We start from the raw sequence: 14,245 nt of genomic DNA on the forward strand, positions 1-14,245 counted from the left end.
GGTGTGTCGGTGTCGGTGTGTATACTATTATTGTTATTGTGTCTGTGCGGCAGAAACGTCAAGCGCATTCGGAGGCGGCGCGCCTCGCGGAGCGCGTCGCGGACGGACGCGCCCCCCCCCCTCTCACACACACCCCCACACACCCTTCACCCTTCCCCGCCCCCCGCCACCCCCGCCCCCGCAGCCAAGATGCGCCCCAACTGGTCGCCCCTCAAGCACAAGCGGAGCGCCGTCGGTGAGGACTCTTTCACTTCACTTTGCACCTTCACATTCGCTTCATCACCCCACCCCTTCTCCCCCTTGCACATAACCTACAAATCGCCACTCTCCATGTCAACAAACACTTCCCACTCATCGATGACTATCGGTATCACTAAAGCAAACATTTCTCACCCAACATCGCACTGCTTGCACATTCTTCAGCTCTCGACTCCTATACACATTTCATACACATTTTATTGCCGTTCTTGAATGAATTTTTTTATATACAAATTCATCAATGGAAACCGTCTATATTATGTTGAATGTGATTGCAACTTTTGTTAATATTTATATATTCAAATTAAAAAGTAACTCATCATAATCTACTATTATTATTATTTTTCTTTTTGTATTGTTTTTTTATTGGCTAATCCTTCATAGCAAGTTCCATCTTTCATGCTATCTGAAGAAACTTTTAATTGGCTTAACTATTTATTTTAGCTGTAAGTTTCTCTCTGTATATAAAAAAAAAAAAAAATAGTGATCGAACTCTAATAAGACATGTTGTGATTCTGAATCTTATTGATTGAATATCCATAGATCCTAAAGTTCTCATTTGAATCAACTACTTTCAAATACCATCAAAAAAAGTCGAATCAGATTGAAACTATCAGCCAATCTTTCCACTATAAATTAAATTGTCAATATTTTTTTAATAGAATTTAGAAAGCAGTTCTTATTAAATAAATCATCAAGTTAATTCTCATTTCTGATTAGAATTTTTCAACAAACAGTCAATGACTGATAATATAACTTACTAACTTACTTACCATCTGTTCAAAGATGGAGCTTATATGTTTATTAAATATAGGATTGGAAAGTTTGATCTTATCAATAGAGCCAAATTATCCAAAAGCTACATTTAACTTTAATACATACAATGCTAGATTTACAATTTGTTGTTTAATAATAATTATATTACTTATCGATACAATTCTGTACCTTTATTTATATATATTTTGATTTTTAATTATTATTACAATATTATGTTCACAATTCATCTTATATCTATTTTATTAATAGCTACTGATCTACTAATCATTTTCTGTTTTACAATTTTATTTTATTTTTGTTAGTAATTTAAGTATTATATATTATAATATTAACTAAATACGATTTTTATATACGTAATATACGTATTTTGTTTATAAGATAAGCTGCGACTGATTAAAATTTTTCTCCGTTAATGGGATATCTTATGTAGCTCTCCGTTTTGTATCAGATTTTCTCTCCATAAATTACATATATACATAAACAATAGCGGATATGATTTATAGTCGCCTGGTTAATTTAATCCGAACCTAAATATCTTCAATCATAACACAGACTTGTATCCGAGTGCTAATTTCTAGTATGAAAACTTGGCCTTCTTAGTTTTATCTATCATTAAACGAGCTCGTTGACAATATTGAACACACCTGTTAATATTATCATCGGCCAATTAAGAGGAAGTGTTCTCGTATGAGTAATGAATACCTCGCTGCCGTACTGTACATAAAGAAAAGTCTGTGTTTGTCCGATTGTATTGCAAACCTACATACATACATGACTTATTTATTGTGAAATTGTATTTTATTATTTATATACACTTACATTAGATATTTCTATTGCCTTGTGTGGTTTTTTTTATTTATTATTTAATGTACGCTCGGCGCTGATTAAACGATACAGTCATTCGGTTTATATATTTTTCTTTGTTTCGTTGTTGAATTGTGTCGCTAAACGGTGATGTTTTATATTAAACTTCCTGTTTTGATAACCGATTGATGTGTTTAAGAAAAGTTGATTATAATTAATCACTTTTTATTGATATGTTTTGTGCAATTTTTCTCCGATATCATCTCGGTTGAATTGAAATTTCTATTGCACTCGTTTCGATTGTCTACGTTTAGGTGGTAGTGTAATGTTGGCGGGAACGGAAAGGATTACGTGTGTTCATTATACGGCAGGGGACTCCTCAAACGTGATTTCCTTTCACAATTTTACCTTGTGTCCTTATACGAAGGCGTAATGGAGCATTGTGCTGAAATTTGTCGAATTTGAATAGCTCAATGTGTCGTCTCCGATGGAAATGCATAGTCCGGTGTGACCAAAGTGGAGGGTTTATTTGTGTCCGCGTCTACAATGTTTATAAATTCGTGACAGTTTGTCTTTTCGGGTAATAGGTGAGAAAACGAAAGGGAAAATCGGTTAAAAATAGAAAGTTATTCTGATATAAGGACGGTCTCGTCTAGGGAATTATTATACCTATATTAGTGGCATCTGGTGAATAATTAAATACATAGGGAGTTCACTAGTTTCGAAAATTAATAAAAGCCGATTGATATCTCACATACAACCTTAACCCTTCCGAGTGGTGAAAATTTCGCCAACATTTCCAACTGGAATTATTTAGAAATCCAATAGAAAGCAAGTATAAAAATTGTAGCTAATCCAAACAAACCCTAGATAACTACCGCCGAGGATTTCGAGTTTTGTAAAGGTGTGTTTACACTCTCTAATATATCTTGCAACAATATAAAATAAACAAAACAAGTCTATTAATTAATGTATTTTTCCAAAACGAGTTCCATCTTCTTCATTGTTGTTAAATGTATTGCCTCACAATCTAAAATACTCAGCAGTTAGGGATTTCCATCGAGAAATTCTTCCATGGTTATAAATATAAACATGGTTATAAACATTGACACAGATTACACGACCCATATTCAATGCATTTTCAATGCAAGACATCGGCGTTGGTCAGTATTCAAAGGGTTAAGGACAAGGTTATGAGTAGAGGTAGGATAGTCACAGTGCTATCCATTGTTCGGCAAACCTTTAACAATGCATTTACAACCTTTGAACAATACACGGCCCCCTCAGGCTCCGGTGACTAGTTATGAGACAACTGGAAGATCAGAGATCTGCGGAGCCGATCGAATAAAATCGTAACTTTCGAGCTTTGATCCATATTAGCCTTTTTTTATTACAATCCTTATATCAGCTTGCTTTCGCTTTTTTGTATGCAAATATGTACATGTATCTGTTTCACGTGTCGAGAACAATTTTGTATGGAGGATTTATCAATAGGGGCGCAAAACAAAACGCACACTCGAAATAGATCATTGACGCACCAGGCTCGGCGGGAACAATTGCTTGTATTTAGTGGCGTGCCGTGAAATTCTCTCTGTTTTTGTCACACAGCCTTACTTACGTGTGCGCGAGCAGGACGCAAGGGGAACAGGTGACATCATACCGATTCCCCTTGTATCCTACTCGCGTACAAAAACGGAGAGAATTTCACCGCACGCCACTGCTTGTATTATTGTCCTACCATATGTTATGCTTCACTTCTTGAAAATACCCACTCATTTTTCGTGAATTTACTAGTATATTGATATCAATTTTTAAATTTTGACTGGGGGGGTTCGCTGCAACAGCGCTCCTTGAGACGATCCGTCCCTGATACCCTTGATATGTAGTTAGACGAGACGCGATCTCGAAAATGCACTTGAATGGTATGGGACGAAAAACACACTGAGTGGTATGGGACGTCACGTGTCCTTGACTTATCACTGTGACCGTAAACAGTTTTTGTTCCACAAACCGAATTCGGGTGTAATTGCACGTATATAATATTAACTAGTGAATAGCCCGATGAAATATCATCGCATGGGTATAAAATTATTATATACCCGTATAAAACTAAAAAAAAAATCCGGAACTGGAACCGTTATTTTCGTAGACTCTCATAGATAGTTTTCAATTCTTTATTTGTAGTAATTTTCAATTCTTAAAGTTAACGTTAACAAAATGTAATATTTTCCGATTATACACAAACGGTCATTGACCTCGCAACTTTGAATATTATTATTACACATAACAAATTACGTGCATATACATATGATGTGTATTTACAACACGTATTCTGGGCGAGGATATGGCGTGCGACGCGAGCTCATGAGGACATTGCGTTTGGAACGGAGGGTCCGAGGTTCGATTCCCGGCGCCCGCGGTGAATGAAATCAATTTTTTTCTCGAATATCGTCAAAATATAAATAATTTAAATTATAATTATAATTTAATTGAAAATAAATACATAAAAAAATGGTTCAAAACCTCGCTAAATGAAATTATTAAAATTACGTATTTTTATATGGCGAGAAGGAATATTTCAATTAATGTTTAAAAAAAAAAGGCGAAATGGAAAATTGGATTTGGCGTGATTTCCGAGATCATTAGCTCAATTTAGACCCATATTCAGGCTATTTGGGGTGATCGGTTCGAGTCGCGACAAAGTCGTCTCGTCGAAAAATGAATTAATCGATTTTTATCGATTCGTTCATTGTGTTCGGCGAGAGTTAGGACACACACACACACACACAGATTACCGTCTTTATATATATGATATTTGGGAGGTCACACGTGTATGCATATCCATATGCAACCGACAAGTTTATCCTAATTTCTTCATGGATTAACCATTTAATCTGGGATTAACCGTTATCGATCACTGTCAAGCAAGAATAAATACAAGGTTAAAATATCACCGAAAACACTCCAGGGGGTGATTTTTGAGACTGTGTGCCATGTACATATATGGGCTAGGGTGCAGTGTGTTTTTTCGCCCTAACTTAAATCGAGCGAAGTTACTTACATAGTGATGCAATAGGATGCTCGTCTACAATCTAGTTTAGTCCAAGTACCAATCATAAGATTGCTCAAAATTGTATGACGTCTTACTTTGACGTCTTTGCAAATCGTATGACGTTTAGTAGTGGTGGATTTAACGGCTTGAATACTTCTCGCGTGAAGAAAATATCCAAAGAAAGACGAGTCTTGAATTATTGTTCTGTAGGTGCTTAGTCTGGTTGATTTTAAATTCAAATTGAATTTTAGTAGTGTTTGCAGTGGGAAAAATCGAAATCTCAATTCCTATTGGTTGAAAAACTTTTAACATAAGCGATTGCTGGCGATGAAAACATCTTAGCTCATCAATAGTAATCGGGTATTTTTCTCCATGCTGTAAACATCCGTGAATTGAAATATAACAACTCTCATTTGATTGGTACTTAGACTGAAGGACCTAAAGACGATACGAATCGTCTTGATATTAGTTGTATAACCTATCTAGACGATTTATCCACATAATTGATTGTTCTCGGCCACCCACGCGGAATAATTTGAAGTCACAGTGAAACTTTAACTGTCGGTGAAACTATAATTTCACTAGTGAGATTATAATTTCACTGACTCAAGCAGTGAGTATGGATATAACCAGTGGCGGACTGGGACTGAAATTAGTACATGCCAGGAGTCAAAGGGGGCCCACCCAGGGTTAAAAAAATTTGTCCCCCCCCCCCCCATATAACAAAATTTTCTTCTTTCCATCACGCTAAAAATCAAGGGAAATTTTTTTTTTTTTTTTTTTTTTTTCAAAAATGGGAATACATAAATTTAGGTACAAGAAAAATGGTAAAAGCAAAATAGATCCATAAATTACATTGTATATTTCGTTATAACCCTTGTCCTAGGTAAATAGAATTCATCATAAAAGAATGCGGCATAAAAGCGGCTTTTACTTTCGGTAGAAAACAATCAGGGACGTCATTTCAGCTTTTTCTTGGGGGGGGCAGGCAAAGATTGATCAAATTCAATTTTTTTTCAAAAAATCCTTTTTTATATCGGAATAAAAATGGAAAGTATTCTTTGCATAAACTTTATTGAGTTATAAAATATGCAAAAAATAAGCTTAATTTTTCAAAAATAATTATAAAAAAAATGATGTAAAAATTTAAAATTTTTTTTCCAAAAATCTTCACATGGTCAACAAAAATCGACCATCAAACTGTCACTAAAAAATTATCAATTAACTTAATTTCTACCGACTGTCTTTTCACTTTATCTACTTATGTATGTACATACATATGTACGTAATAACAATAAATAAAGTTTTGTGATCATGGGATAATTCAAACTCAGAATCGATTACTGATTACGTTTACATAATATAGAAAAATGTGTGTGGCTCTGTGTGTCTTTTTATTATTTTATATATGTATATGTATATATAAAATTATTTTTATCTCAACCAGAAGTAGTCCTTTTACCCTATAAGATTGAGATATTTTTATGTTTTTCTCGGAAACTTTTCGGCGTATTGAACTGACATTACATATATAGAATTATAAATCTAATGCCAAATTATATATAAAATTTCGTGAACACCCGTTAACCGAAAGTGACAGTTTACTCCTGTTGGCAGTTTTCTTCCACTATTTTAATCGAGCCTTTAAATATGTGTGCTGTTCATGATTTCATGTATAATTCGTTGTATCAATGTGATGAAAATATAATAAAAAAAATCATTAAATTTAATTTACCAAAATTGGGATTTTTTCCTCTTAAAAAATTAAAAAATGTTTTCTACCACACCCCTGAACGTATCAAGCTGAAAATTTATATTTGTATTCTTTATGTACTAAATTTGATAAGGTTTTGGTCAGAGAGCAATTTTATTGAATAACTAAAACGTTTTTTGGACCGAATTCGTTACACATGAAGTTTAAATCCATCTCATTCATTGTTTTGTGAGAGAATGGACGTCTGCAAATAAAATAAAAATACGAGAAATAAAATCATTTGTGATTGAACCGATTCAGTAACATATTAATTTAAAACCTTTCTTGATAACAAATAATATACTAACTTTTGGAAAAATTAACGTTACACATGTGTTTTTGAGACAAAATAAAGTAAAGAGGACCTTTCTAACGATTCGCTCCATAGGATGAACAATTTCTAAGAATTTTACCCAAGGCATACCACTTAAAAACCAAAATATACTTGCTTCGAAATAATAAAATTTTTTTTTTTTTCAAAGCACATAGCCCAAAAGTAACATACATAAGAAATAAACGTAGCATTCATAGATCCGTAGTATCTCATTAATCATTAAATTTATAATATTTTATAAATTCACACTATTCCTTAATTTAGGGGGGCGATTACCCCCCTAAGCCCCCCCCCCCCAAATTACGTCCCTGAAAACAATGCATAATATTTTCAATTAATGTTAATCGAAAATCGGGATTTTGGGGAGGGGGCCCCTATCCTATATTTCTATATACATGGATGTGTCTAGATTAGGAATAGATTTTATATTCGGAAACTGTTTAAAATTGTGTATTTAAATCTTACTATATCGTCGAAGTATAATCAAATGTTATTTTGAAAATATGAATTAAATTTCTAATCGCTGGTTGATGATGAATCGTCCTATCAAAATTGTTTTAAGCAATTCAGTTTATATTATTGACGGAAATTTGTTTATTCCCATTTTTATTTCAGTAGGTAGTTGTTACATAGGTATTGGTATATATATAATCTTGAGGTTGGAAATGGGCCCGGCAAAAGGCCCCACGCAAATGTTGAAACTTACATTTCGAGCCTAATAAAAAGTTAACCGATCCTTGGGCTGTAAAAGCATGTATTAGTTGTTTGTGTATATCGTACGAAATTTGTTTTGTTGAAATACCTAAACTTTAGGTCCCAAAGTGCAATATCCTATAAATTTTTACACACGTGAAATAGTTGAAAAGTTATTTAATTTTACTGAGGGCCCATATTTTCTAACAGATAGTGGGGCCCACTTGCCATCGGGCATGTTCGCTTGTATGGCCAGTCCGCCACTGGATATAACAATAAAACCAACCCTAACTTAACCTAACCTTAAATAAATAAGTGTTGGCTGCTAAGATATTATGATGTGTTTGCTTCCGCATCCAGTCCCACACATCAAAAAAAGCCTCGTTTTTGGTTTGAACCAACATGATCTCAAAATTGCAGTTATCACAATAATTATGTGTTTTTTCGGGTAAACGGGTTACATTCCAAATGTGATTCGCTACCAAGATAACCGCCGCCACGAAAATCGCTCGCGCGGCTTTGAATAATTGCCGTACAGAAAACTGTCCAAATATTGCTCAACAAATGCTTTTTTATACGGGATAGTTTACTGTACGGCAATTTTCTTAGGCGACGAATTTTCGTGCTAAAGGAGTCCGCGCGAGCGATTTTCATAGCGACATTCGGGATGTTATCATCGAACCGTTTTTTCGCTATGAAATTATCTAGTAGCTATCGCTCAGCCAAAATTAGGCGATTTATTAGAAACTACGGAACCACTTTAAGTCAAGTCGAATATTCTATTGACTTCTCAAGAATTATTGTACATCAGTGTATTCTGTGACTGGAATACTGTCTGATTAAAATCGTTTGTTGGTCGCCCAACTTTTTTTTGTGGTAATTGGCGCCGTTTCATTGTCAGACACCACGCTTCACTTCCCTCCAGCTGCTTGGGTTCGTCTTCCGTTCCACGATCTTCCATCTCTTTCCGTCGCCATATTTTTGTCTCTTTCCATCTCCAGGTCATCGATGGTCGTCGTTCGTGCTTCGCATGCCGATTCGTCTCCAACGGGAGATTCCTTAGCCTTTTGTAACTCGTAGCTCGTGTGCCATTCTCGGAATCGACAAGGACGCCTCACGAGTCCGACATATTTCTTTTCTACCCGTTGAGATTTTCTAGCAGTTCCTGGAAATGAAAACGCTACCCGATCCCTGGATCTTGAACCAGGATGTTCGACACCACGTAATGCACATAAAACCCGTCGTATATTATCATATGCTTGCTTCCTTTGCATCTTCTCTCCTTGTACAAAGCTTGTGCTTTTTTTTTTGGTTGCTCTGACACGGCGCCTCGCACAAGTCATCGTGAGTCAAGTTTTATAAAAATAAAATAAATACTGGAACAGATGATTCTGGAGTGCAATGTGTGGAACAAAGTGGGTTCTAGATGTTTTGCATGAGAAATCAAGTGAATAATTGTGCAATTGCTTCTTGTGAGGTGTTTATGTTGTCATATGTCTTGAAGCAGGACTTTGAAGAAGCTGAAACTAAACTGTTTCACATCAAATTAAGCCCATGAATCTTGATTTAATATGAATCCAGAACTGTTATATTCAAAAGATTCTCAAACCTTACAAGAACTACAGTTCCAGGTCTAACTAACGAGACTCAAGATATTGTCTCACTTTAATCGTATACGCTATGTGCTGACTAGGGCTTGCGATTTACCGTAAAATTTCATAAACCGGTAAACGGTTAATAATTTTTCCCACTACCGGTATACTGGGTATTTACCGGTAAATAAAAAAAAAATGTAGATTATCTTACGTTTATTTTTACGTTACATTTATCACGATTTTGTCAGTCTGTGTTGCCAGTTAATTTATCAATTTGAAATTACCACATTTAGTACTCAAAATAAACAAATTCCAGACAAACTAATTCACAATACGCCATTTGCATAGATTTTTATTGTAATATTATGCAATCATGTGCCTATGTATGTTGTTAATTCGCGATTAAATAGTTTACGGTAAATACCGGAAGTTTTATAATTTACCGGTATTTACCGATGGCGAAATTTTGATGATTTACCGGTAAACGGGTATACCGGTATTGCAATCCTCAGTTCGGATCAATAGACATCCATATAAAATTTTCTGAAAGTCTATTTTATTTCCCAAGTACCGCCAAGCAACTCGGTTAGTTCAAATGTATTCCTATATAATCTGGCAGCTTAACTTAAACTTCATATTTTTTATTATGACTTGTATTACACTTCTGTGTAATTTTTCTACGCTAAAACACGTCTCCGTTTTTCGCGTCACAACAACGTCAAGCATTTTCGGAGCATTTGTTTTCCCAACAAAACCATTAGTTTTGGAACTGACCTTGACATGTTGCATAAATTTTAAATTTAATATTATTATATGCCTATATATGTTTTTAATTCGCGATGAAATAGTTTCCGGAAGTTACCGGTAAATTTTAAAATTTTGGGGATTTATCGGTATACCGGTATTGCAATCCCTAGTGCTGACAGTGCCCGGTAGACCCCCTACGGCTTTTCACAACTAGAGTCCATAACGCGTTCAGCTCTATTAATACTTTACAGGTGCAAATCAGTGGCGGCTCGTCTATTTGGGCTGCGAGGCTACAGCCCTCCCAGTATAGTACATATGCATGCTATTTTTGTCTGCATTTGATCACCGGTATGGTCAACGAGCTACTACAGGCCGATTACTCTCTGCAACCCCCCCCCCCCCCCTCTATGAATTATCACGAGCCGCCACTGGTGTAAACGCACTGAATCGTATTGAACAGGCGCGTTCTTGGAATCCTGTGGTGAAAAAGTATATCTCAAACTCAAAATTTCTTCAAATTTGGAAATCACCGCTATCGATTACTGTCAACCTTATGTCAATACAAGGATTTTTGGCCTGGGTGCCATAATATAGGTTAAACTATATAGTGCAAAACTATCTTTAAAAAAAACACGTGCTGCGTACCTTTCTGGGAGTACACAGCGATGAACGGCATGTCGAAAATACACAGCGATGAACGGAATATCGTGTGCATGGCTCCTCGCCGTGGGTGGTCTCCCACATTTCTTCAAATATGGGATACATCGTTATCGATCACTGTCAAGCAAGGCTAAGTACAAGCATACAATGTGACCGAAAAAGGTCCATATGATCATTGTGGGGCTGGGCGTGCCGGGCGTTCCATGAATACCCGGCACGGCACTGAATGGAACGCATCATTTTTTTTGCATGTTTTAAAGTATCTAAAAAAACCCGCGTGCCACATTCACCGCCGTATGATTTCGCCCTAAGGGCCGGGCCGCACCGTGCGACTTGCGAGCGACTTGATTGAGGGCGACCAGACCAATTCATGCAGGTAGATGGGACATGCCACACCCGTCAACTTTTGTCGCACACATTTCCATACATTTTTTCGTGTCGCGCAACAAGTCGGCCGGCAAAGTTGCACGGTGCGGCCCGGCCCTAAGACGACGGGGAAGGCGCCTCCCCATACCTGCCACAGCGTTGAAACAATGCACGAAACTAGAGCGCAATATTTATTTTTATTTACTCTGGCTGACTCGGATGGGTGCACATCCGGTTGACCCCACGCGTCGATCTCTGCGTTTATCCTTTTGCTGTGTCTTTATAATTGGGACGGGCTATTTAGCGCCGAGTCCGAACAACGACAAATTTACTTTCGTTATTGAAGCAAATTTCCCTTTCGTTTCCACGCCTATTGTATAATCACGTGCTGCCACCAATTTCATCCAACAAAAGACCTCGGCCAAGTTTGGCGTTTCATTGATTGAAAGCCATCGTATAAATACTCGAAACACTTCCGGTCGTATTTGAACAGCGTTGTCGTATTATTTCGGTCCAATTATGACTCGTTAAAGTCTACCCACGACCTTATCTATTTATAGGGGTTGTTTTTTATAATGTATAAAAAAATAAACATTCGGGGGGATGTTTGCTCATTTTTACGCGTTTGGTATTTCGCGGAAATCCTTTGCACATACGTGTGCCCGCATTTACGTATTAAATGAGATAACGAATATACGACTCGGGTTTATCTGGTGTCGTTTCGTTTAATTGGACGGAGCAAATATAACTCTCGATTTATCTCCACACTTATCTGCGTGCATATTTTATATATTGACGATGTATCGATTTCGAAAGGGCGTATGTGCGTATAATACTTGTTGAAGCTGTTGAATTTATCGAATTAAGACACTGAAGTCATGTCATCATGTGGATTTTTGTACGAACGTACTTGCTTGACCTGGCTGATGGTTGAACTTCATAGTATGGTTACTGAGTGCTAACTTCACAGTAGTATCAATAATCAAGTCGATTAGTTAGCGCACAGTCTGCTCGGTGTATGTCACGAATTCATTCATTACATATGATATTTATTTTATGGGACAATTTAAACATACATTTTATAAAATAAATGTGCATTTAAAAAAAATTGTACATTAAAAAAAGCTTCTGTACATTAAAAAAAATCGTGGGCATTTCTTAATGACGGATATAGATTGCATTAGGAACTTTGCTTTGATCATTGAAAAAATATATTTGCTACTTAAAAAACGGATGAAATATGTATTAAAATGACATGTGTACTGTATCGGCAAAGTCGCGAATACCGAAATACGAACCGACAACGACCAACGCTTCTTTCTGCTGGATTTCTTCTTTTTTACCCTTCGTCTTGCGGCATTTTGACACCTACGACACTGGCTTCGACTCTACGACCTAATATCATCATTATAATACGTAATACGTAAACAAAAGTAAACACTTTTGACAGTTGACAGTTGTCAATAGCGGAGGACTGCAACTTTGCGCTTTTTACTTCATCTATGTATGTACGTAGTAACAATTTTTAGATGAAGTTTTGTGATCATGCGAAAATTTAACTCGAGATTTTTACTGATTCGAACTCGGAATCGATTACTGATCAGTAGAGGTAGGATAGTCACAGTGCTATCCATTGTTCGGCAAACCTTTAACAATGCATTTACAATCTTTGAACAATACACGGCCCCCTCAGGCTCCGGTGACTACTGATCAGTGATCACGTTTTCATGATCTAAAAAAAGTATGTGTGTCTGTGTATTTTGGGGATCTTTTGAACACCGTTAGTCGTATCGAACTGAAACTTAGTATCGGTTATTGAAATTCTTATCGACACGACGTAAATTTTTTTCAAATTTTTAAGTTGACCGGAAATGGTACCTCCCCTTATATGTATGTGTCCTCTTGTTTTTAAGTTTTTAAATTCAATTATCTCCCAAACCGCTGACTGAATTGGACTGAGTTTTTTTTACATTTAATAGAAATAATAACATTTATAACTCTATACTTTTTATCGGAACCGGAAGTAATACTTTTATTCTAGAGAATCGATGTTTTTTATGTTTTTCTCAGAAACCTTTTGGTTTATTGAACTGAAATTTCATATCTAGAAGTTTAAGTTTAATACCAAGTTATTTATTTGGTAAGCATCCGTCAACCGGAAGTGGCAGTTTACTCTTGTTCGATTTTTCTTCCATTATTTTTTTCAACCCCTTAAACATGTGTGCTCGTCACGAAAAAAATCAAGTATAATTCTTATATCAATGTGATGAATTAAAAAAAAGAATTATTAAATTTTATAAACCGGAAGTGGGATTTTTTCCTCTTAGAAAAGTCAAAAATGTTTTGCCCACTATTCTGTCCACACCCCTGGACGTATCAAGCTGAAAATTTATATTTGTATTATTTATGTACTAACTTAGAGCTGATAAGGTTTTGGTCAGAAATCGTAAACCGGTAGTATTTTTTTTTAAAACAATATTTCATTATTTTATTTTGAGCTTTTAAATTATTTTAATCTTTTTGATATACATATATTGTGTATAATACTGATAGTGATTTTAATTAATAAAAAAAATTGAACGTAATCCGACAATCGGAAGTAGATCTTTTGTCTTGTGCAAGTTTCCATACATTTGCGCTCAATTTGTATCGAAAATGATGTCTTAGCTATTATTATTTTATAATGATGCCGGTATGTGTGAATGTGTCTGTACGGTTCAATATATAATTTTGTTCTGTGACTTTCTTATATTCCTCAAATACATAGATAAATCATGGGTTGGTCACACCCGAATTTTTGTATCTATTTTAATGCTAAAATGTATTTTTGGGAAAGTGGAAGAAGAACCAGTTATACCGGTAATGGGGGATAAATGAAATTTAATAGTAAATTGCAATCCCTATTGGCTAGTTTCAAATACGTTGTTGAAAATTTTCTTCCGCGGCACATTTTTTTTTTTTGAAAATTTTCTATCGGAATCGGAACTGATCGCTTAGAAATCATACGCTTCGTTTGGATTTCATCTCGCCTACTTATTTGCGACTGAAAACAACAAAACCGGCTTTTGCATTTCTCTATACGACATTGTGCCAAAACTGGGACACGGTCTCACGCGCTTTCTTTCAGCTTCTCGTTAACCCTCTAAATGCCACCGCTCATTAAAAACACGCATATTATTACACGCACTCAATTCCTTTCATTGACG

The 14,245-nt window shown here is 35.8% G+C and overlaps 1 protein-coding gene across 1 annotated transcript in view; it reads left to right on the top strand.

The window, feature by feature from the left end:
- Positions 1-14,245, top strand: part of spg (dedicator of cytokinesis spg) — an 80,647-nt gene continuing 66,402 nt past the window's right edge. The window contains exon 1 of the mRNA XM_077435151.1: positions 1-235. Coding sequence (XP_077291277.1) covers positions 190-235 — 46 coding nt within the window. The 5' untranslated portion in view covers positions 1-189. The remainder of the gene's footprint in view (positions 236-14,245) is intronic.

Source organism: Arctopsyche grandis, chromosome 7, assembly GCF_051622035.1.
Source record: "Arctopsyche grandis isolate Sample6627 chromosome 7, ASM5162203v2, whole genome shotgun sequence".
NCBI classification, from domain to species: domain Eukaryota; kingdom Metazoa; phylum Arthropoda; class Insecta; order Trichoptera; family Hydropsychidae; genus Arctopsyche; species Arctopsyche grandis.